The sequence below is a fragment of the Dreissena polymorpha genome, chromosome 14 (assembly GCF_020536995.1).
Source record: "Dreissena polymorpha isolate Duluth1 chromosome 14, UMN_Dpol_1.0, whole genome shotgun sequence".
Classification (NCBI taxonomy): Eukaryota; Metazoa; Mollusca; class Bivalvia; order Myida; family Dreissenidae; genus Dreissena; species Dreissena polymorpha.
Window position 1 is genome coordinate 61,722,989 of NC_068368.1, and position 25,357 is coordinate 61,748,345.

Genomic DNA, 25,357 nt, shown 5'->3' on the forward strand with positions numbered 1-25,357 from the left:
TTTGCCTGCACAGTCCCCATATGATAGTTAGTAAGTGTTGCAAGTATGAAAGCAATAGCTTTGATACTTACGGAATAAAGTGGACCTAAACACAAAACTTCACAAAATTTTCAATTTTCTAAGTATAAAAGGGGCCATAATTCTGTCAAAATGCCAGTCAGAGTTACATAACTTTGCCTGCACAGTCCCCTTATGATACTAAGTGTTGCAAGTATGAAAGCATTAGCTATGATACTTTAGGGATAAAGTGGACCTAACCACAAAACTTTACCAAATTTTCAATTTTCTAAGTATAAAAAGGGGCATAAAACTAAAAATAATGCTGACAGAGTCATGCACCTTAAGCTACACACTTGTCTTGTTGCCATAAAGAAGTGTTTCAACTTTAAGTTAATTATCTTTGATAGTGTAAAAGTTATTTGACTTTAAAAAAAAAATAACGCCAACGCCGACGCCAGTAGTATAGCTCTTATTTTTCTTCGAAAAGTTGAGCTAAAAACGAATATTTGAATTTGAATTCAGGACTTTTTCCCATCCCTAGCTAAAAGTGAGTCCTGTTTTTCTTCCGTGAAATTCAAACTTATATAAATTGTTATACTTGTATTTTGCACTATTAAATGGCACACTATTGTTTGATCGACGTCCAATTGAGATTGTATTGTTACGTGTACAACCCGTTTTGCATTAAACATATTTTATTGCAAAATGGGTTTGAGTGTCCTATGGCATTAGGCAATTTGACATTTTTAAAGCAACCCGTTTTGCACTTAATCCATTTTCAAATTCAATCATCACGCATGTATTAATTAATTCAAATTGTTAAAAAGTTGTACTCAAATGTCGTACTCAAATAATATCATTAAAAAAATTTGACCCATAAAGTGTTGCCGTTCCTGCGATAGAACCAATATCAGAAGATCAGATGGAGCCCATATGTCAACCCGCAAGAGACTTATATGGGACCCATATGGGCTTGCTTCTAGGCTGTCTGTCTGTCTGTAACAACCGTTTCAAGCATCCATTTCATACACACTTTTAAAAAGGTTATTTAATTTATTGATTTATATTTTTGAAAATATAGTACAGTAAAACACCAGGAGTTTATTTCTTAGTTTGGTAATTATCACAAGTACTATGCTTTTCAATGAACAGTTGTACTTCTGACCATCATATGCTAGATTATTCACTTTGGTGGCTGATTATAACACATGTACAGTATGTACAGTATGAAATACAATGTATCTCAATTATTTAAACAAAGACTTCCTAGGCATGTGTATGTCATTTTTCAAGTGTGCGTTTCTGTCATAACGAGTTCAGTGTTGTTTTCGTTCAAATTCGGGTCCGGTAGGGAGAACCATTCCCAGTGGAAAAATATTTTCCCCAAATGGGACCTATAAATTCCCCATAAAAAGTTTCCAAAAATATTTTTTAAATTTCTAAACATGTGAATTATCTCCAAATCTAGCTCTATAAATTGAAGCTTTAATATAATATTAAATTCACTTAAATCATCAATTTTAAAGTTTTTGCAAGAATAGAATCAACAACATACCGGTAAATGTCCCTATTTTAGTAAAATATTTCCCAATCCAAAGAGACCTGGCCCCATTCCCAAAATGGTAAAAAAAAAAAAATTAATATTTTTTTCAACTTGGTGTACAAATGTTTAATATTTATTATCAAAATACATGATAATAGGACAACTCACTAAAATATGTACCACAAAAACATAATTTCTATATGCAATGTTCATGCCTGTCTTAACAGTTTTCGTTCATTGGAAACAAGGCAATAAAATGTAACAACTGAAAATAAAATACATTGTACAGGTGGGTATTTCTTTTATTTAAAGAAAGTCTCAAATGTCATTTGGTAATAGTTTTTGAGTTATATCAATCTTAAAATAAAATATTTATGGTACATTTTCATAGCAGCTTCTTGTATGTGCGTTTAAAAGTTTACAAATCCTTCCTTTTTACATACAATTTTGAAAAGTGAAACACAAACAGATAACTTTAACACATGAAAAATGTATTTCTTACATAAAACTGGCTGCAGCCTGAACACAATTCTCCGGATTAAAAGACAAAATCCCCATGGGGTAGATCCATTCAGCAAAACAGGAGACATAAAGCAGAAACATAATTCCCACCAATTCTTCAAAACCTTTAGCAAAGTCATGATAGACAAATGCTTCATAGTTGAATTTCTGCAAAAATGCCCCTCTCAAGGAAGTTCACTGTTTCTAACAACATACGTTTTCAATGACCTCACGTTTGAATAGTCTATAATTTATTTATGATTAAATCACCTAAGCTTCATTATCCTGTACAAAAAGCATTTCGTTTTTTCCAAGTCCAAATTTCTCAAAACTGATAGGTTCAGGATTCTCGCTAGTTGGCTCACATGGCAAGGTTTTCCTGGGGAAGTTTGTTACTATGTGAAAGTCATCTGGACAGTCCTCGTGGCAGAACGTGAAGTAATACAGGTACTGCAAAGAGAATACAGAGTGTGAATAAATATATGAGTCGTGTTCTGAGAAAACTGGGCATAATGCATGTGCGTAAAGTGTCGTCCCAGATTAGCACAGGCTAATCAGGGACAACACTTTCCGCTTTAACTAGATTTTCGGTAACCCTTTAAACTAAAAATACCATTAAAGGGGACAGTGTGGACCTGATTAGCCTGTGCTGCCTGCACAGGCTTATCTGGGATGACACTTTACGCACATGCATTTTGGCTAATGTTCACAGATCAAGACAGATATATTAATATGCAGATATAGTCATCTCTGTTTGTACATATTAAGGATGTTTATGAGATCTGTCCATGGATCAGGCTGCAATATGTGAAGACCCAAAGAGAGTTCCAGCACTACTTCCAACCACCATAATAACATGACAGGCATTTGAGTGTTCTCCATAATAACATGACAGGCATTGGAGTGTTCTCCATAATAACATGACAGGCATTGGAGTGTTCTCCATAATAACATGACAGGCATTGGAGTGTTCTCATTTTCTAATAGTCTTTGATTAGCCATTTTAATAAAGTTATTTAAACAAAAATGATGTCAATTTATCAAAGGAAAAGGCTTCAATAGGTATGGTCAATCTGTCAATGTCTGTCCATGTTAATAAGTGAAAAGTCAAACCAAACCAAAGCCTAACATTGAAAGAGCTTTTAACATCATTTTTTAGAAACTATCTTTGACAGTTTTCTTTAAGTATCATTCTTTTCATTGCCCATGAGATTTTCAGTGATTACAGAAATGAAAACACAACCGAAGAGCAGTCACAACGTTTCTTGAAAAACAGGGACTTACTTGAAGTAGGTCATCTTACCTGAAGCGCCTTGAATAAGTATCCAACAAGGCAGTTTCAGTTCATAAAAAAAATGAAAACTTAACTTTATACATAAAAGTTTCTGGAAAAAGCAAAACTTACTTTAAGGGACTCAGTTTTCCTGAAACGTCGTTCAATGCGTGTCCCGTGAGGTAACTTCAAGACGACCCGTATGGCATCTGGGTCAGAGTCATCTGGCTCTGCTGGAATCTCTTGCCGCAACTCATCCTTACGGTTCTCTCTCTCCTGGAAACAAAACATAATATTAGATTCCCCATTCGGTGAAAAATCTTACTTAAATCCAGAAACATGGCATTGCGAGGATACCAGATATTTATGTTTAAACCTTTTCCACTCAGAAACAAAGTAAAAATGGCGATGTGCACATAACATAAAACCAGAACAGCCCGCAAGTAACTCGCAGTCTCTCCCAGTTTTCTTCTGTTTGCTGCAGATCAGTTTGGAAATGAAGCCTTTCAACTTGAATTTAGTAAGAACGGTTTTTAATTAAATTTAACTATTTACGGGACTACAAATGCATCAAAATAAGTTTCTTAGTGGTAAAGGGTTAACTTAGTGAATCCCTGAATTCCAAATGTAAACAATCAAATTTGTTGAATTGATATCCCCAGTCAATTTCAAAATTTTTTGACCGAAATGCCCGACAAAAAACGCCAATTCTATATACTTCCGCCTTAGGCACGGGATAATAAATTGCACTCCACTGCTATTTCCGTTAATATGTCTAAAAGGACATCCATTTATTGCATAAATACTACTGCAAGGAGTGAAACTATATAAGAATTATTCTTTTGTTTCAATCATTTCCTTAAAATGATTGTATTGTGCATGATTGATGTACACTGTTTTTGCCAGAATAACTAAATATGTTAAACTATTTAACTAAAGCAGCCAGTTGACAGTCATTTTAAATAAACACAATAACAAATCTGCATTGTTGTCTCCGACCTCTGATGGTTGAGCATATATTGTAAGTCAATTTGCGGCTGAAGAATCATATTTAACAATATTTACAATAATATTATTTAATTTTTACCATACCTTGCAAAATACATAGTGAATCCAATAAACATGTACCCTTAACCTGTTGAGTGCACATCCATACTGGAGACCAAACCAACCAACAAACCCACTGACTAACATAGCTACTCTTACATACCCCTTCTTAGTTGAGTATACAACCATACCTGGAGAAGTTCTGATGCTCTTCTTTCATTATTCTTAAATACCCCTTCCCAGTTGGATAAATATCATTACCAAGAGCATGTTCTGGTAAGCTACGTACACTAAGAATTACAGAACAATATATAAATACAGGCTCAAGTAATGGGGTGTAACCCCTGCAATACCTGTAGCATGTACTGGTACCATCTCAGGTAATTGAGGGTACCCCTGCAATACCTGTAGCATGTTCTGATACCATCTCAAGTAATTGAGTGTACCCCTGCAATACATGTAGCATGTTCTGGTACATCTAAAGTAATGGGGTGTTCCCCTGCAATACATGTAGCATGTTCTGGTACATCTCAAGTAATTGAGTGTACCACTGCATTAAATGTAGCATGTTCTGGTACATCTCAAGTAATTCAGTGTACCCCTGCAATACATGTAGCATGTTCTGGTACCATCTCAAGTAATGGGGTGTACCCCTGCAAAACCTGTAGCATAATCTGGTACCATCTACAGTAATTGAGTGTACCCCTGCAATACCTGTTGCATGTTCTGGTACCATCTCAAGTAATTGAGTGTACCCTGGAATACATGTAGCATCTTATGGTACCAGCTCAAGTAATTGAGTGTACCCCTGCAATACCTGTAGCATGTTCTGGTACCATCTCAAGTAGTGGATTGTACCCCTGCAAAACCTTCAGCATGTTCTAGTACCATCTCAAGTAATAGAGTGTACCCATGCAAAACCTTCAGCATGTTCTAGTACCATCTCAAGTAATGGAGTGTACCCATGCAATACCTGAAGCATGTTCTGGTACCATCTCAAGTAATTGAGTGTACCCCTACAATACCTGTAGCATGTTCTGGTACCATCTCAGGTAATTGAGTGTACCCCTGCAATACCTGTAGCATGTTCTGGTACCATCTCAAGTAATGGTGTGTACCCCTGCAATACCTGTAGCATGTTCTGGTACCATCTCAAGTAATGGAGTGTACCCCTGCAATACCTGTAGCATGTTCTGGTACCATCTCAAGTAATGGAGTGTACCCCTGCAATACCTGTAGCATGTTCTGGTACCATCTCAAGTAATGGAGTGTACCCCTGCAATACCTGTAGCATGTTCTGGTGTTCCTCTTTCATTCGCTTCAGCCTCTCCAGCTCCCTCAGTTCCTGTTCCTTCTCCTCCCTCTTCTTCCTCTCCTAGACATGACACAAAACATAAACAACTATGTGAGCAATGCTCTGAGAAAATAAGGTGTTTAATGCATGCGAGTCAAGTTTCGCAGTCTGCACAGGCTAATCAGGGATGGCACTTTCCCCTTTCATTGTATTTTTTGTTTGAAGGAAGACTCACCTTGACAAAAATACAGTTTAGTTGGAAAGAATTGTCCCTAATCACAGGCTTATTTGGGATTACACTTTACACAAATTCATGAAACCCCATTTCACAGTGCGATGCTTATATCAAATAAGTCTTAAAGAAAGCAATTTATTCATGTGAGTAGTGTTGTTCTTGAAACAGTGATCTTAACTGATAACAATAGTTTGCCTTGACAAACCAACACTTGTTTTTTTGTACTTTTTTTTTTACTTTTTGTTTAAATGACGTAAGGAGTTTTCTCGTAATTCTTTCAGCCCACCACATATTGTAGTTTCCAAGGGCTTAAGGGTTCATAATGATAGATATCCTTGAGCCAGGTAAGATTAGTCTATACAGCAGGTTGCTTAAATTTCCATACCATCCCAGAACAGACTTTGTGGACTGAACAGACTATCTAAGATGGTAAACCTGATATGTTGCATAGATTTAACCCTTTACCACTAAAGATACGTATTTTGACGCATCTTTCGTCCATTAGAAAGTTACATTTAATTAAAAAACCTTTCGTACTAGATTAAAGTTTTAAAGGCTTCATTTCCAACCCTTAGATACAATACTGATGAGCAGCAAACAGCATTAAACCTGAACAGATTGCAAATTTCTCGCAGGCTCTTCTGGTTTAATGCTGGTTGCAAAAGCCATTTTCACTTTGCTTCTTATGGGGAACTCGGCTACCAACAAATCACATACCAGCATTGGGGAACTCGGTTACCAACAAATCACATACCAGCATTCAAAATAATGCTCTAACTCTGGAACTTTAACTCAAACATACAAAAGCACTTAAAATGCAAAAACGAAATTCTTCCATTTCCGAAAAGTCCACAAAAGTTTCCCAAGAATAAAAGTGATTTAAGTTAGAGCTTTGTCCCAAACTTATAGCCATGAAACGCTTTGTCCGCCATTTTCATAGTCAGGAATGTTTTATCTTGTCTTGAACATCTACTCTTCATGTTTACGAAATGTTTCAAGTTTCGATTTAATTGTTTGCGAAATTTTGGAGAACTTCGCTCCCACATACCATAAATAATGTAAATATCTCAAAGAATAAAGGAAAAATTATTCAGAAAATGGAATGCAGGCCAGATGGACAGGCCGGCACAATGTCAGACTGCTATATGCCATCCTACAAGGGGGCATAAAATATTTCACAATAACTATTATAAATGCACAAGAAACACAACAAGAGACAAGAGTTACCTTCTCTTGATCGACCCTCAGTGACTCCAGGTAAGCCTCGTCCTGCTGTTGCCGTAGTGACTGATTGAAGTTGCGTTCCTCTCTGTCTGCGCGGGCTGCTACCAGCGACGACTCGTTGTCAGACATGAGAACCTCTAACCGGTTTATCAAATCTCCAGGTTCTGTCAATCAACGAGAATAAGACTTTATATCACAATGGCATACAGTCAGTTAAATCTTAAGGATAAGTCAAGAAAAACGCATTTTTTAACAGGTTCATTAAATACTCCTGTTCTGACAAAGGAATAAGACACTTCTAACAAGTTGATCAAATATAGGGGTTCTGACAAGAAAATGACAAACTTCTAACAAATTAATCAAATATAAGGGTTCTGACAAGAGAATAAGACATTTATAACAAGTTAATCAAATATACAGGTTTTGACCATAGAATAACAAATTTCAATCAAGTTAATCAAATATACGGGTTCTGACAAGCGAATAAGACACATCTTACAACTTTGTCAAATATGCTGGTTATGACAAGAAAATAACAAATTTCTAACAAGTTTAGAAAATAGATTATAGGTGGGTTCTGACAAAACAATAAGTCATGTCTTACTAGTTAATAAAATATGCAGGTTTTGCTTAGACAACAAAAGCCTGATTTCAGCAAAATTCAACAAATATCCAATATGTTCTGACAACATAATACCAGTAAGACCATGTCTAAACCTTTTGCAGATTGTGTCAAGAAATTCCATGAAGTGAGTATACAGTTCTCTAGAAATTTAACCTTTTGTTTTCATGGTGACTTAATTGTATGTATCTGTTAGTATTGTGGTTTCAGTCCATGTTATAGAAGTATATCTTTTTAGTTGTAAATCTTCTCAGACTAAAAAAGCTAATAGTTTTAGAGCATTAAAACATTGAAGATGACTGCAGAAAATAACAACGTAATGAAAGGTGGAATGTAGAAATTATAAACAACATGTGGACATCTAAAGAAATAAAACTGCAAGGAATGGATACTTTAAAATCACCTGTACATGCTTTCAAGAAATAATTTGGTCAAAAACAAAGCTTTATTGGTATGAAAATAATACATGTTTTCACAATAACGCACTGCCAGTCTGGATCTTTGTAAACACACTTCTTTTATTGACAAAAACCAATTTTTAAAGCTTAAGTTTAAACAATAACATGGTACTCACCAATTGGCCCCTCTATTCTGGCAACTACTGTCATTCTGCTCTGACGCAGAACTATCAATGCTAAAAATGGATATCGGTTCTCTCGTAATGCTTGACTCACTGAAAGACAGATGAGATGAAAGGTAGGGTAGCTTGTACTATGTTTTGTCATATTACAATAATTTTATTTTAGCTAAGAACCTGTGAAGTACATGCATGTCTTGCAGAAAATTAAGAACAGGAACTGACTGCATTCATAACTTAAACATGCAGTGTACTAAAATGTTATTCATTTAAGGATGCATCACTGTTAAAACAAATATCTGTAATAGTTCTCACCAAAATTATTTTCTAGACATAAGAATACACTTAAAATGAAAAAAATTAACCAGTGTATCGAAATGTCCTACCTATGACTATGCAATTAACAAAAAGATGTAAATAAATAATGATGTAATACCACGTTTGTTTTTACATAGAAGGATTTAAAAACAGCAGTTTCAAAATTGTTATTTATTCTTATCTCTTAAGGCTAAAAATAAATTGGTGAATACAGCCATGACATTTTATAGTCAACATCTCCTTCATCTCAGAATAAAATAGGACCAAGTTGAAAAGCAGCAAAAGGAACCGTGAATGTTTGAATGATGCACATTGAAAATTGTAAGAGTATACTATACTACTACAGTATTACTACTATACTTTTATACAGCCATCCATAGTGTCAGATTCCAGAAAACATCCCAACACTTTTTATGTTTGATATTATGACAAACCTTTATCAGAGCTTAGTGAGCCTTTGTACGATTATTGAAAATTATTATAAAAAAATACATATTTAAATTAGGATAAATTTATTTCTTGTTTTATATATTGTAAGGATGACCAAGACAGCGCCAAGTAAATACCTCTATAGCCCTCTGGACTGTTTGTATCGCATGCCCAGAACAGCATGCTGGTATCTACAAAGCGTATGAAGTCTTCATTTCCAAGTGTATTTCTGCAGAAACCATCGGAATCTTGATGGTCCTTTCCGTGGAGGTACACAAGTAAAAACTTCAGCTCCTGCTTGGCATCATTTAATGCCTGAAATGATGGAACAGAAATTTGAGACCGATAAAGAACCATCATAAACATTGACATGTTTATTACATTTAATCAGACAATTTACTACGCCACAACTGCAGGGATATAGATGGAGATTGTGAACACGGTTGCCTACCATTGGTCTGTCAATACTGTCAAGAGAACAAATTAAAGCCACATAATGCGGAAATGGGTCTAATGACACATGCCTCTAATTTGAGCAGTCTTGTCATGAGCTACCCTGTCCCTTTTATAGACTACACAAATTTGCTTGATTTTATTGCCAACCTTAAATTTGTGAAGGCCTCCAGATTTGGTCTGAGAGAGCTTAACCCTTTACCACTCAGAGACGAACTTTGATGCATTTGTAGTCCCTTAGAAAGTTCAATTAAATTAAAGACCTTTCTTACTAGATCTAAGTTTTAAACGCTTCATTTCCAACCCATAGATACTGATGAGCAGCAAACAGCATTAGACCTGAACATCCTTTGAGCTACTCGCAGGCTGTTCTGGTTTTATGCTGTTTGCACATAGCCATTTTCACTTTGCCTCCGAGTGAGAAAGGGTTTACCTGCATTTTCAAGAAGGACGTACTCCTGCTAATGTGTTTCTACAAGAGACTGTTGCACATTGGCTTTAACATGAGCATAACATAGACACAGACATTTGGATGAGTAGTTAGCTTAATTTTTTTGTAAAATTACATGTATGTGGCCCAGCTAAAAACTAGAACATTGAATGTGTTGGAAATAAATGCAATGACAATACAAAATGTCTAGTGTTTCTTTGACATGCACGGGTTAAGTAAACATGTACCTTATTTGTGTCTGGAGTATTTGCCTCAAATCAAACAAGTGTTAATAATTCTATACTTGTACATCAATTTTATCAAATTCAATCAGATTCTACAATACAAAGTTTATTTTTTTATGAATAAACCACTTCTTTGCAGGTTGACTCAAATAAAGTATCCCCACAAAGAATCGTTGTGTTCATCAATTATTGGGTGTTTATTTAATGAAATCAGGTGAAGAGGTTGCTAAAAACTACTTCATGAATGTTATCTCCAGTGAACTCATTATTGAAGCAGGGATCCCTCTTAAATTAACACACAGTCGAAATTGTTCTAATTACTAATATGAGAAAATTCTGATGAGTCGTGCTTTGAATTTATGTAAATATGTTATCTTAGGGATTTTAATCGATTTTGAAAATCAGGAGTGAAATGACAGAGTTCTTGAAATTTAGTCAAAATACCAGTAGTTAAGGGGTGTTGCGGCAACTTATTTATCAGAGGATATATTTATAGCAACACCGATGATGCTATTATAACAACTCAATATTTTTGTTATCACAAACATCAGAAATGACCGAGTTGGTTCATAATATAATTGTCATTGGTTCGATCCAGGTAGGGTCAACTTTTTTTAGTACATTTTTTTTCCTTTTTTTTAATTCCATTCTTGTTTTATACTGGAGCTCTTTAGTCTTGTTGTTTACATTTATCAATTTAGAGCATTTAATCACAAACTTCAAAACATGCCACAATCTGTGAACAAGTACCAGTACATGTAAGTTATTAATAATTAAGGTCGAGTTTGATACTGTATGGTATTATGTTTGTGATCAAATAGTGTCTTTTATTAAAGTCTTTTGGTTAGCTGTTGTTATCCCAGTTTAGATTGTAAACAATTTCTAATGTTTATGCATATTTCTAACAATCTATGTACCATTACTTGAGTTTTGCCTAATTGCTGAATTTTATGAAATTTGACGTTGATGGTATGGATAGTTAAAACAAAAAATCTCTGTTAAAAGTGTGGTGACTCCCTTTTTTTATTTGTGTTTTATGATGACAATACGTAGATAAACATATTTGAGCAGTTTCGCAGAATTCTATTAGACAGAACAATTTTTAATTCCATTTATGTGGTAACTATAGTAAAAAATGACGTTTTTTGGGGGTGATAAAAAAAATATAAAAAATAAATTTCTTAAAATTTAACTTGTGTACTCCATTTTATTGGTAGTGTGTGGTTTAATTAAATGGTAAATGATGTATCTTTGCTTATATAATATCTACATGTTGCCAATTGTATAGGTTATTAATTATTTTTACGCATTTTGAGATTTTTCAATTTTTTGAAAAAGTATATAATGGTAAATAAAAATCAAAACAAGGCCGGTGACCCTATGTTTTTATTTCATTTTTCATATAGTATTTGTATATTTAACTTAAATATAAATTTTGCACAAAATCTATTAGATGGAAAAAATCAGCAAAACTGCAGCATCACCCCTGAAGAAATATTTTGTACCTGCATGTTTGTTAGATTCTCTCTTTGAATACTTAGTTCTGTATTAACTTGAATGTAATAGTATGCAAACAACAAAAATATAGTTGACTTCACAGTTAGTTTTCTAGTAACATTTCAATCAAAGTGTGCAGATAGTTAAAAGCGGTAAAAAGTGAAAAAATTGCATAAAGCTTGCATCGTAGAATAGGATTTGCTTCAACTAAAACTTAGCTACCTCATTTATAGATTTATCAAGTCAAACCAATATTGAGTCAATGTTCATGTAAAAACATGATAAACAAGACTATTGCCAATCAATATATGTCCCTAACTGCTCCACCATTGTCAGAAATAAATTGTTTTTATTTGTTGCCATAGCAACCAGAATTTTTGACGTAGGAACAAAATGAAATGACGTGCATAATATCCTTATTGCCATCTATCCATGTTTCAAGTTTCATAAAAAAATAGTGAGAACTTTTAAAGTTATTGCAGGATCCAGAAAAGTGTGACAGACTCAAGAGACTAATGGACTGACGGACACACAGAGCACAAACCATAATATAAGCCCTTACCTGACTATAAGATCCTTGATAGAATACTGGGTGTCTAGCACCATATTTATCATTGTATAAGCTGATAAACCGAGTAACATCTCCAACTGGGTCTGTCACATCTGCAACAGTGTCATATACCATCAATGTCATATACATACACATTCTCATATTTAAGGGAAAATATCTTTACAATATTAATAGAAGGCCCACTTTGCTAGCAAGCGTTTAAGAACTGTAATACCACTGGTAAATAGAGCTCAAACTGAAATAAGAACTGTAATATGCTTTTAAAATTTTAATTTATTAATAAGACTAGAAGTAGTTTTTATGCTTTACCTAAAAATATAAGTATTAACAATTACATTGCCTAATGCTTTTGTAACATACACTGTAACAAATAACGCTCAAAACTGAGTTGGCACAGGTAAACCAGGGGAAACATGTTTCCCTAAACTGGATTTAGTTCAGAACAGAGTTCCTTTTAAAATTCCACAAAAGCCAAGCGTGTTGTCCCTGATTAGCCGAAATTATTTTCAGCTGACCATTTTTGAGGAATAAATTAAACTAGCACTAAGTAAAACAAGAGAACTTACTTCTTCGTGGATCCACTCGTAAAAACTGAACTGTAATTAAGACAGAAAAAGATTATAAAATACTTTCCAACAGTTACTTCTGCAGATAGTTTATATAGCCTCAAATTACTTTATTTGCATAAAAAGGGATTGCATGATTATGGATATTAAATGCAATTATTTGTTTCCATTCTAAAATGCATTTTTATATAGTCAGAAGACCATTTCACTATGCATTGCTTAGAAAATTAGACAACTCTGTGGTTATTGTACTGGTTATTTAACAACAAACATACAGTTCCATGTCTATAGAAAAATAAGTTTTAAAATATAGACCATAAATCTATATCCATACATCTATATCCATATATATCATACAATTCATGTACTAATCTTCTTAACAACAAACTCTCATACAACATTACAGACATACAGCAGTCCCTTCTGGGGAAATGTTTGGGGATAAAGTGCAGGATCTCCTTAAGTTTCATTAGACAAGATTAAGTACCTTTTAAACCCAATTATGCCTAGTGTCTAGAAAAAAGGCCTTGGCACACAGCGTAGACCCTGATGAGACACCGCATGTTGCGGCGTCTCATCAGGGTCTGTGCTGTTTGCTTCAAGGAATTTCTGTACGAAATATTCTTAATATAGAAATAAATATACTAGACATCCCTAATTTTGGAAATAAATTGATCCAATTTAGAAGGATGGGAGAGTCCACTAGGCATAAATGGGTTCATTATGACAGGATCCATATTGTAATTTTCAATTATTTCTGTAATCATAGCAAGCACAATTTTGTTCTAATGAAAAAAATGAAATAACTTACCAGAATTGCATCACCTGAAGTGTTTTGCGGGATGGAATGAGTGGGGTGATTAAATTTATTTGAAAACCGATTCTTTCTGTGCATTTGATGATGGTAACCATAGTTCTTGCAGTGATTTTAGTATGCATATCACTATTTCAATGTGTGTTATTTTTAGAAGTTTGGCAAAGCTATTCCATGTGTTATCGCTTATTTTACATATCATCATTTTTTCCCCTCCACTGAAATTTGTCTCCAAACCAGCTTTCTGTATATTTATTTTTCATTCAATTGATAAATCTGAGACTATACATACCAGTTTAAGTAAGTTTCACTGGATTTTAACAACGAACAGGTGCACGCAATGTTTTATTTAACTTAACAGTATTATATTTGTTTAAAGCATCAAACAAATCCAAACCATATTTCCGTTTGTGTGTTTGTCATGCATAATTTTTAACTTCTATTGGAACAAGAGCTTTGTTTGTGAAAACACAATGCCCCCTACATATATTTGACCTTGAAGGATGACTATGACCTTTTGTACCACATAAAATGTGCAGCTCCATGAGATACACATGCATGCCAATTATCAAGTTGCTAGATTTAATATTGCAAAAGTTATGACCAAGGTTAAAGTTTTGGGACAGAATGACAGCCAGACAGACTGACAGACAGGCCAAAAACAATATACCCCGATCATTCAATTCGGGGGCATAGTAAAAAAAAACTTGCTCCTACAGGATTACGACTTTGTAAATTGTGTTTTGGGTCAGAATGGTAACCATTCGATAAAAAAGTTATCAAAAAAATTGTGTGGTTAAAAAAAAATCGATAAAACAATGGAAAAACAGAAAATGGAAGTGCATATGTTGTTACTTTATTGATATAAGGATTGGATTAAAGTTGTCTTTAAGGTAAGTGTGTAGTTTGTAATGAATTTAGTTTTTGGGTGACTCCTGTTAAAGCTTAAGTAGTGTTATCAATCTAAACTACCGTACTGTTTCCGTTGAAATTGATATTAAAATTATCCAAATTGTGAGCTACGTTTATTTATTACTATTATTTTTATTCTTTTGCTGATTTGAGGTTCAAATTTGTTATAATATTGATTAACTAAAAATTACATCAAATAAACAATAAAATGGTTGTACTATATGTACGTTCAAACTTGTTTATTGTAGCTTGATTAAGTCTGAGGGCCATTTTTCGGCCAGAGCCAATTATAGACGTCAAGCAAAGCTCTGCCTCGTGTTATTGTTTCATAACATATCATTGTATTTTGTTCATGAACTAAATTTATTACCAAGCCAGCTTTACGTACTTTTATTTTCATTCAATGGATTACGCAATTTATGACGTTTCCTGTATGACGTAATTTCTCTTAAGAAACACACCAGTTTAAGCTTGACTCAGGAATTTTTTTAAGTACTTACCAGCAAATCTAAAAATGTCTAGGAGGGTAGAATATAAAAATCTGAAAGGAAAGGTGAGGATGTAGTAACTCCATTGCACGATGCCCTGTGGACTTCGGGGTTGCACTGTAAACACCCTGAAACAAACAAATATCCTCCATGTGATTTCAAATGAAATGGCTATGCCTTAACTCTTTACCACTTAGATACGTATTTTGAAGCATTTGTAGTCTCTTAGAAAGTTAGATTTAATTCAAGACCTTTCTTACTAGATTCAAAGGCCTCGTTTCCAACCCTTAGATACTGATGAGAAGTATACAGCATAAAACCTGAAGAGACTGTGAGTTTCTCGCATGCTGTTCTGGTTTTATGCTCTTTGCACATGGCTTCTGAGTGGGAAAGGTTTAAACCTTAGTTACAAGTAATACACAGAAATTTTTTGGATTTACTTGACATAGCAAAATACTTAGGTGTCACAAACTGGTATGACTTTTCACCTACAACTTTTAACCAGCACAAAATCGTATCTTCAGCACTCTATTTGAACAAAAAATATTATAAAAGCAGAAATTGTTGTCCCTGATTAGCTTGTGCGGACTGCACATGCACACATGCATTAACTCCCCTATTCACAGTGCTAGGCTCATTCAATACCGTTGATCTGTGGGTTCCAGGTTCATGGATGGAGCCCTGGGCTCTTGTGGAGGGGGCTCATCATACACGTTGGGGTTGCCTTCCTGCTCGTTGAAGGTGTCCTGCACGGCTACCTGCCATTGTGAAACGCCTGATTGACAATTTACTAATCAGTGTTGTTTTTTTAGCTTTTTTTTAATCTATGTAAGTTCAACCATCGTAAATATAATACTGAAAACATTTGTATTCTCAATTATGAAGCATTTTTGAGCAAAATAACATCACTTATTTCCCAATTTTAGTCAAAATGCCGCAAATTTTCCCAATCGAAAGGGACCTGGCCTCATTCCCACAATGATGGAAAAAAACACTGACAGTATTTGACACTTGACATATATAAGGTATACTACATGTACAAATTAACAAATAGGAACTTATAAACTATCAAGAAAACATGGAACACAGTTTGTGAAGACTACCAATGTGATGTCATGTGACAGACCAGCAATATCATGATTCTGATTTCTGTTTTACTTTGGGATCCAGTGATTTTTTTCTGGCTTCATATTTCACAGCCTGTGCCTTTTGGATTGGGAACAAAAGCCAGATAAACCATGCAATTGGGAAAATGAAACATTATAAATATGATTATAAATATAATGTAACAGCATTCCAATTGTTTGCAAGTGAATATTAAACTGCATTTTAAAATTTATGTTATAATTGTTAAAGAACTATATCCCTGTATTATAAACTCAATAAAACCAATAATTAAGTTTATTGGAAAAGTTTTGCATCTTTTTGGGGAAAAAATGTTACTTTTTCCAATTGGGAAACACCCGGTTAGAGGCTGTAATTTTGGGAAACAAGAACAAGAGATAACTGGTGCCAACGTTCGGCTGCGGTTGCAGTTTTGAATAATTGAAAGCTTTTCAGATTTTTTTTCATTTTTTTTTTTAGAGGTCACAGTGACCTTGACCTTTGACCTAGTGACCCAAAAATGTGTGTGGCGTGTAGAACTCATCAAGGTGCAGCTACATATGAAGTTTCAATGTTGTAGGTGGAAGCATATTCATTTTAGAACCAATTTTCAAAAGGTTAGCAAAATGTTAAGATTTTATCACGACGCGGACACCGGAAAGACATGACGAGCTGGCTATTACAATACCTCGGGTTTTCTCCAAAAACAGTCGAGCTTAAAAATCACTGGGATCATATGATAATCATATGACTTGAGGTATTTGTGTTTTTTAACCAAGAACATTACTTTAACAGTACAATCATTTTTTTAAGTAATTCAAATATCTACTTCAGTTGATGACTATTCAAACCTCAATGTCCCAGTTGTGTCTCTCTAAAGTGGTGCGACACCTGGTTATGTCATCTATACCCGTGAGATCCTACAAAAAATACCATTTACAGTTATAGACAATCCCAGAATCGATAAATTGACCGCCGCCATATTGGCTATCACGTGACCCCGCCGCCATCTTGGTACTGAAGAATTTGACAAATAACAGCGTTCTACATGGGTGACATGTAGAACTTATCTGTCAAATTTTTCATGTAATGTTTAAGGCCGAATTTGCTGTATTTTTTTTAAAGAAACCCTTTCAGTTATGCCTTTTGCTTAAAACACAATGATTTCTTTATTGAATCGCATTATTCGAAGATAATTATAAAGGTTATTTCCGCATATACATGTAAAGTCTGAAGTAAACTTAGTCAGGCTGTCAAGTGACCTTTTTTCAAAAAGTAGGAAAAAATAGGAACTACTTTTGCAAGAAAAGTAGGAAAAAAGTAGGAAAAAGTAGGAACTTTTCCCTCATAAGTAGGAATACATAATACTAATTTTTTAGACACAGGTCCAGGAAACATAGCTTGAAACAGAGCAGGAGTGCCATCACATGTTCTGTATGGATACCCACTTGAAGCTACCTTAAGGGCCCAGAAGATTTCAGCCTTTTGTATCTGTTCCTTGTGTGATGGTTGTACTTGCATACAGATAGATTTATCCCCACCACCCTGAGAGCTGCTTGGCTTTGGGGCACTTCCACGCTTTTGTCAATAATCATGCATGTATTTCATGTTTTCCTTGTGTTTTTATCCATTTGCATGACTTATCAGTTGATTAGCACCAGAATTACAACAAGATGGACTTCATTTAGACAGTAAAATATCTTGCAAACTCATTGCTGGTATCTCTCTTGCACCATGATCCAAGTGTTTTTCCACTGTTGTCCAACTTCTCCATCCATGAAGGGTTAAACTTTGTTTTCCCACTAGGCATTTTAGCACTTAGTGTATCTATGATAATTAAGTTTCAAGCAAAGCTACCCTGATAAAGAAGTATAATAAGATGCTGTTCATTTTGGTGTCTCATCAAATAATTAAGTGGTTTGAGGTCTTCTGTGTATGGATATAAAAATGGTAATATATTGTGCATGTTATATCCTTAAGCAGAAGACCAAATTTATTTAGTGATACACCAACTTGTTGTACAAGATTAATACTAGTATATAAAGCAGTGTCAATGCTCTGCTACAGCTACATTGTGAAACCTTTAAATTGACAATAGGGTGCAGTTATAATAACTTAAGTTACATTCAAAATGACTGGTCATTGCAGAGCAGATTATGCAACTGGAGATAGGACCTTATCACCTGACATCTTTTATGACATCATTGATTGGGCAATGAAACAGTTGCACTACATTGTTTATTCCAGTTTCAAATAATGGTTTTTACATTATTGATTACTTCGCCGGAGTGTAATAATGCCGTTAAATAATTTTAATACTACGCTGTAACACCTTGAAGTTACCTCACTAGCTATGGCATCATTAGACAAGAATTGTGTTTGTCAGAAACACAATGCCCACTATTGCGCCGCTTTGAAATAAAATTTCAATATATCATTTGGCAGGTTTAGAAAATATCTCCCTTTTAAAGCTTATTACTTCCCTTGGATTGTACTTTTTTACTTTTGACCTTGAAGGATGACCTTCACCTTTCACCACTCACAATGTTCAGCTCCATGATATACACATGCATGCCAAATATCAAGTTGCTATCTTCAATATTGCAAAAGTTATGGCCCATATTAAAGTTTTTCGGACAGACACACAGACAGACAGACAGACAGACAGACAGACAAACGGACTGACAGTACAACTGCTATATGAAATTTTATGAAAAAGAAAAAAAACAAAACTGCTATATGCCACCCTACCGGGAGCATAAAAATGTATCGGGACATTTAGGCTCTGTGCATTTATCTTTAATTACTAAACATGATGTACCTATGATATCAATAGAACATCATATCTGTTGTCATGTAATACAGAATTTATTACATTATATTTGTAAATGATGAAAACTCAGCAAAGTATCAGTTTTATCTTTTTCCAATAACTTGTGTAATAAATTCCATATTTCATAACCACTCATACAATACATGGTATCTCTATATCTCTACATTCCAAACAGCAGTATCATGTAAATATGCATAAGGTTTGGTCAAATTGTTGTCAATAGAGACAAAATAAAACTGGAATAAACAATGGGTGCCCTCAGCTCTTGCATCACTGGGAACTGTGTAAGGTATGTGAAGTCTGCAGTGTACAAATGCTAAGGAAGTAAACAAGGCACTATTGTTACTTAAAAAAAATGTCAATATTTTCAAAAGTTACATAAGAAATAAATATTTATGCTTCCTGAAGAGGTGCTAGAAGACAGTCAGCATGGGTTAATTGTCAGGTCTCATCGAGATGAATGCACATTACCAGGGATACAGTCATGCCATTGATTCATTCATCCTGCAAGTTTACTAAATAAACTCTTTAAAAAAAATATTCTCAATTTAAAATGAAAAAGTAGGAATAGTAGGAAGATTTGGTAAAAAAAAAGGAAAAAGTAGGATCCTGATGAAAAAGTAGGAAATAGTAGGAAAAAGTAGGAAAAAGTATGACCGCTTGACAGCCTGCTTAGTGAATTTTAAAGTTAATAATTCTGGAGATGTTAATTAGCGAAATTTTTAAAGATTTATGATCGTGATATACAATTTCTTTGAAAATCAGATATCTGCCTTTGATTAAAACATTATTATGTCTTTATAAAAAAAAGTAACGGTACATAGTTCCAGATACTCATTAAGAAAATTATATGATTCAATACCGAGACAGCCTTTTTTATTGAATAGTACATAATCTGTGTTTTTCTAAAGATTTATTAGTTCTTTAATAATACTTCTTATTTAAGTATAATTGTTTAAGGTAATGTAAAAGCTCTAGCCGAAATAAAATTTGTGATTTTAACTAAAACTGGTCCGGAAATATTTATAAGCGAAACTCTGTAAGATTTCATTTAGTGGCAAACTTTTCTTATTAAAAAGTATATGATTTAGTCTGAAACTTTGTTGTTTTATATTATTATATTTTATTTAAAAATTGCTTTCAAACAAAAATCTCTAAGTAGCCGGAATTTTTTTGGGGGGATTTTTAAATACCATTCTAATGTTAGAATCAAAGTCAGTAGCCAGAACAACCTGTGTTTGTCTTGTTCTAACTATTTACTTATTTGTTTACTTGCTTTACTTAATTTCTTAATACAATCTAAATTTACCATAAAATGCTCAATATGTAGTCATACGTAAACTTAAATAGTCCCCGTAATGTTTGGTGCATTCCTCAACGAATTTCTTTCTTAAATGTTCACAATACAGTTAAGATTTAAAATAAAATATTCAAACACGAACGCAGTGATGTTTTTCTTTGGTAATTACGGATTGTCAATTTAATTAATGGTAAAAGAAACACCATCTGCGATTGAGGAAGGAAAGCATTCCTTCAGTGGGAGATGATGACCCAATAGTGGATTAAAAGTGTTAATTGGTATGTCTGTGACACCATATATCTCCACGTGTGTAGATGCTGTTATTAAGATAAGATACCATGCGTCACCTTCTAATAACATGTCAAATGACAATAAAGGCCTAATTCATGCTGAGTTTTATCAGAGTTGTAGATCTTCGTTTCAGGTTTTATGACTCTAAAATAATGCATGCATATGCAACCACTTACCCCTTAAAACTAATTCCAAAATGTTATATTTTCTTTGCAACAACTGTTTTAACTCTAAATTTGATTTACTTGAAAACGAAAGAAGCCATCGCTCTTGAACCCGGCTTAGCAGTGAATTACACTGACAGAGCCAGGCACATAAATATCCAATCAACAACAACAACGATGTTTTAATAAATGTGAATAAATGGAAATTACTTATCATTCTGATTGTATTGGAATAAGTTTTTAGGGGTGTGTGGTTGCATATGCATGCATTATTTGACACGCTTTGTTGTTTCAAAGGAATAGGACGGGAGCTATCGATTAAGGGGCAAAAATTAAACAAGAGGGCCATGATGGCCCTGAATCGCTCACCTGACTCATTAAGATCAGATGAAAACTATGACCTCTATTGTCTACACAATGTTTTTCTATGATTTGACCTAGTGACCTAGTTCCTGACTCTAGATGACCCAAATACAATCCCAATCCAGATTTCATCAAGATAAACATTCTGACCACAGTTCATAAATATTGGATGAAAACTGTGACCTCTATTGTCAACACAAGGTTTTTCTATTTATTTGAACTAGATTTTTACCCCAGATGACCCAAATACAATCCCACCCAGATTTCATCAAGAATTCTGACCAAATTTCATAAAGGTTGGATGAAAACTGTGATCTCTAATGTCTACACAAGGTTTTTCTATTATTTGACCTAGTGACCTAGTTTTTGACCCCAGATGACCCAAATAAAATCCCAACCCAGATTTCATCAAGATAAACATTCTGACCAAATTTCATAAAGATTGGATGAAAACTGTGACCTCTATTGTCTACAGAAGGTTGTTCTATTATTTGACCTAGTGACCTTGTTTTTGACCCCAGATGACCCAAATACAATCCCAAACCGGATTTCATGAAGATAAACATTTTGACCAAATTTCATCAAGATTGGATGCAAACTGTGACCTCTACTGTCTACACAAACAAATTGTTGACGGACGGACGCACAGACACACGCAGGCACGCACAACGGACGCCGGACATCACACGATCACATAAGCTCACCGTGTCACTTCATGACAGGTGACCTAAAAATATGTGTCGGAGATAAACATGAACAGTTGTGGTTAAAATCCCATAGAAACAAGGGCTGTTTGTAAAACATGCATGCCCCCCTATATGGGCTATAAGTTGTAGTAGCAGCCATTGTGTGAATACGTTTTTTGTCACTGTGAATGGTGGTGGTGGTGGTGGTGGTGGTGTAGTAGTAGTAGTAGTAGTAGTAGTAGTAGTAGTAGTAGTAGTAGAGTAGTAGTAGTAGTATAGTAGTAGTAGTAGTAGTAGTTAGTAGTAGTAGTAGTAGTAGTAGGTAGTAGTCGTAGTAGACGTAGTAGTACGAAAAGTCAGTAAGTAGTAGTATAGAAGTAGTGAGTAGTAGTAGTAGTGGAGTAGTATAGTAGTAGTAGTAGTGGGTAAACGTAGTAGTAGTAGTGGCAGTAGTAGTAGAAGTAGTAATAGTAGACGTGGTGGTGGTGGTGGTGGTGGTGGTGGTGGTAGTAGTACTAGTAGTAGTAGTACTAGTAGTAGTAGTAGTAGTAGTAGTAGTAGTAGTAGTAGTAGTAGTAGTAGTAGTAGTAGTGGTAGTAGTAGTAGAAGTAGTAGTAGTAGTAGTAGTAGTAGTAGAAGTAGTAGTAGTAGAGGTAGTAGTAGTAGTAGTAGTAGTAGTAGTAGTAGTAGTAGTAGCAGTAGCAGTAGCAGTAGCAGCATTACAAGACCAATACTTAAGAATGATCAAATGGGAAAAGGTAACATAGCACCAGCAGTAAATATGGGGCTCATTTACAGGTCAGATTTGGAATCTCTGCTGTAAAATGAGATTTTGAATGAATTAAAGGGAGGCAAATCTGTAATAAAAAGAACATGCATAAACCGTAGTTGTTTCCCTTGTTTGAACCATGCTAAATCCTTACAAGTTTGGAAAGAATTGGATGAAAAATTTGGACTTTATTGCATAAACACCATTTTCTCAATTCAAGGGGAGGTAATTCTGTACTTCATGGACCAATAATGCTCATTTTTTGTAGGGTTCGTGTCCTCATTGATATAAAGACACTGTGCAAATTTGGAAAGGATCGGACAAAAAATGTGGAAGATTTTTGAAAGTTTTCACAAAATAGGCAAAAACGAATAAACATGCAAAGTTCAACGAGCTCCTGCGGCCATGTTTTTTGACGAATCAAATTTCTTTGAACAACTTTTTCAGGGGAGCCCTCAAAGGTCATCCCTGTGAAATTTTTTGAAAATCTGATGAGCGGTTTCTGACAAGAAGATTTTTTAAGGTATTTACCATATATGGTCATGGCGGCCATCTTGGTTATGAGATCAAATTTTTTAAAACAATTCTTTTGTCCCATGACCTAGGGATGCTCCACATGAAATTTAGTTGAAATTGGCTCAATGGTTTAGTAGAAGAAGATGTTTACAAATTGTTTACGGACGGACGGCCGGACGCTGAGTGATCACAATAGCTCACCTCGAGCTATCGCTCAGGTGAGCTAAAAATATTGTTTGAAAGTCTGTAGAAGATTTATTTGTGTTGACAAACGGACTCGAAATATTGCTAGGTTTTCGACCGACTGTGAGTTAACGGCTGGACAGATATTTTTGAAGTTAACTTTTTTTTAAAGGTTGTCCAATTGCCCATAGTAGGATCAAGGGATGCTTTGGATTAAAGCTATTTTTGACATTTTTGTGGCCCGCGAAGACAGGTCTATAATAAAGTCTGGTTAATGACCTTGTTATGATTCCAATATCAGAGGGTGGGGATTTTTTTCATGACTCTTTGTCAATATTTTCTCATTAAACATGATTTTATATATTAATTTGAATATATTGGGCTCCTAAAAAAAATATATATATGAAAAATGCTATCCTGGGTACGTTACTTCCACCTGTGCACTGATTGCATTAAAATCGTCCCAACTGAGTGAACACCAGAAAAGGCATAGATACATGCATAGGTGCAAGTAGTTCTGGCTTCCATAACTTTAAATGTCGCTTTTTATGATTTTTGACTGGCGCGACTTTATAGTTATGGACCAACCCCATTAGGAAAGTCAACCAGAAATTCCCGAAAAGTTGACAGTTAACAAAGACCGGTCCAAAACAGCTTTTAAATGCAGTTGTTGGCCCAAATCAACCACTTGATTGGAAAGATTAACATTTTTCACATTTAACTGATATATTCTTTCACAAAAAACTATCTTAAACATTTAAAATGTATCTATTCTGCTCATACATATCGAGAAAAACAGCGATGTGACAGACTTTCTTGAAATGCGAATCTCCCGAGATTTCACGGTCATATGACGTTATTTCTATTTTTAGTAACAAACCATGTGGTCAAGTGTTTTCAAATTCAGAATGACATTTCCCGGTATTTTAATTATTCTGGCTTATTTTGTAAACAAATTGTAGTGTCAATACAAAGTCAAAGTAAATATTATATAAAACTACCTGATTCACAATGAAATCAGTCTTATAATCCACCAGACGTAAGTTGTTAATCACAAATAATAGATTTCAGAAAACGAAAGTTATGTTTACAATTTCAGCATAAAATGTCATGGTTTATCCGAAAGTATCCAAATGAAAACTCGTCACGTGACAAAGCAACAATGGCGTCAAAATTGTGAATTTCAGACTGATGAGAGTTATTTTCATCTAATGTAAGATGCATTTGAAACATCTGAACCTTAAAACATTCCTCGATGCAGTAATTTATATTCATTCACTAATATATGTAGAAATGTATCCAAGAAAATGAGCTTTCTTTGATTTATAGCGTGACATAAATATGTTACGACTCTGGTTGACTTTCGATACGGGGTTAGCTTCAGCGTAATAAACTGTACGCTGAAGTTTCTTTAGCTAAGGTGCAAGTTCATACAACTTTCCTGTAATTTGAAAACGAACAATAATTGCACACATTTTAGTAACATATAGGTTTTTCTGTCAAATGCGCATCAATTTTAATATTAATGATTAAACTGAAATGACACATTTCAAAAAATAGACATGACATAGTGATAAAATAAAACAAAAACGATATTATAAATAGTATAAGAACCTCATAAGTATACAAATTATGCAGAGATCTGTATAATATAAGTCTGGTCAGCAATACAAAATTACCAGGACAAATTATTAAATACCTGAAACTGAATTAACTTTTCCGTTTGTTCTGGTGACAAATCTTCTGCTTCGTCAGCCATTTTGATTTTAAAGAAGTGACAAGGGAGCTAATGCTGCATAAAATTCGATTCGAGTACGTCGAGTTTCGTACCCACAATATTTGAGTAAACAACATCTTTCTAAAAATAAGAATAAGTCTGCAATATGTTTTTATTTTCATCCCTGTCAAAATATGATATGTTTCAGAAATATACAAGGGGTCAAGTTCAATCGAGAGCGCTTCTTTTAAGAACCGAAAAAGCTCAAACACAAGACTGACTGACTGATAAATTAAATAGTACAACCCTAATTGGGGGCGATTTTAACCTTGGGGAAATCAATTGGAAAAATAAAACTGTAGACTCTAATGCTTCACACCCAGAAGAATGTA

At 34.4% G+C, this 25,357-nt stretch overlaps 1 protein-coding gene across 1 annotated transcript; it reads right to left on the reverse strand.

The window, feature by feature from the left end:
* Positions 1-1,664: 1,664 nt before the first annotated feature.
* Positions 1,665-25,030, reverse strand: LOC127858151 (FAS-associated factor 2-like). The gene is made up of 12 exons (XM_052395112.1): positions 24,948-25,030; positions 16,995-17,063; positions 15,685-15,797; positions 15,052-15,167; positions 12,826-12,855; positions 12,251-12,351; positions 9,201-9,378; positions 8,314-8,412; positions 7,121-7,281; positions 5,650-5,739; positions 3,450-3,593; positions 1,665-2,494 (listed from the first exon to the last, which is right to left on the reverse strand). The coding sequence occupies exons 1-12, from the start codon at positions 25,005-25,007 to the stop codon at positions 2,315-2,317; spliced, it is 1,341 nt and encodes a 446-aa protein (XP_052251072.1). The 5' UTR covers positions 25,008-25,030; the 3' UTR covers positions 1,665-2,314.
* Between the last annotated feature and the right edge of the window lie 327 nt (positions 25,031-25,357).

Bases quoted from the DNA above. Each gene is read 5' to 3' on its own strand.
- LOC127858151 (XM_052395112.1), bottom strand. From the start codon at position 25,007: ATGGCTGACGAAGCAGAAGATTTGTCACCAGAACAAACGGAAAAGTTA. The intron at 15,168-15,684 runs GTATTGAATGAG...TGTTTGTTTCAG, and splicing joins CTGGAACCCACAGATCAACG to GGTGTTTACAGTGCAACCCC. The intron at 2,495-3,449 runs GTAAGTTTTGCT...TTCTCTTTGCAG, and splicing joins GGAAAACTGAGTCCCTTAAA to TACCTGTATTACTTCACGTT.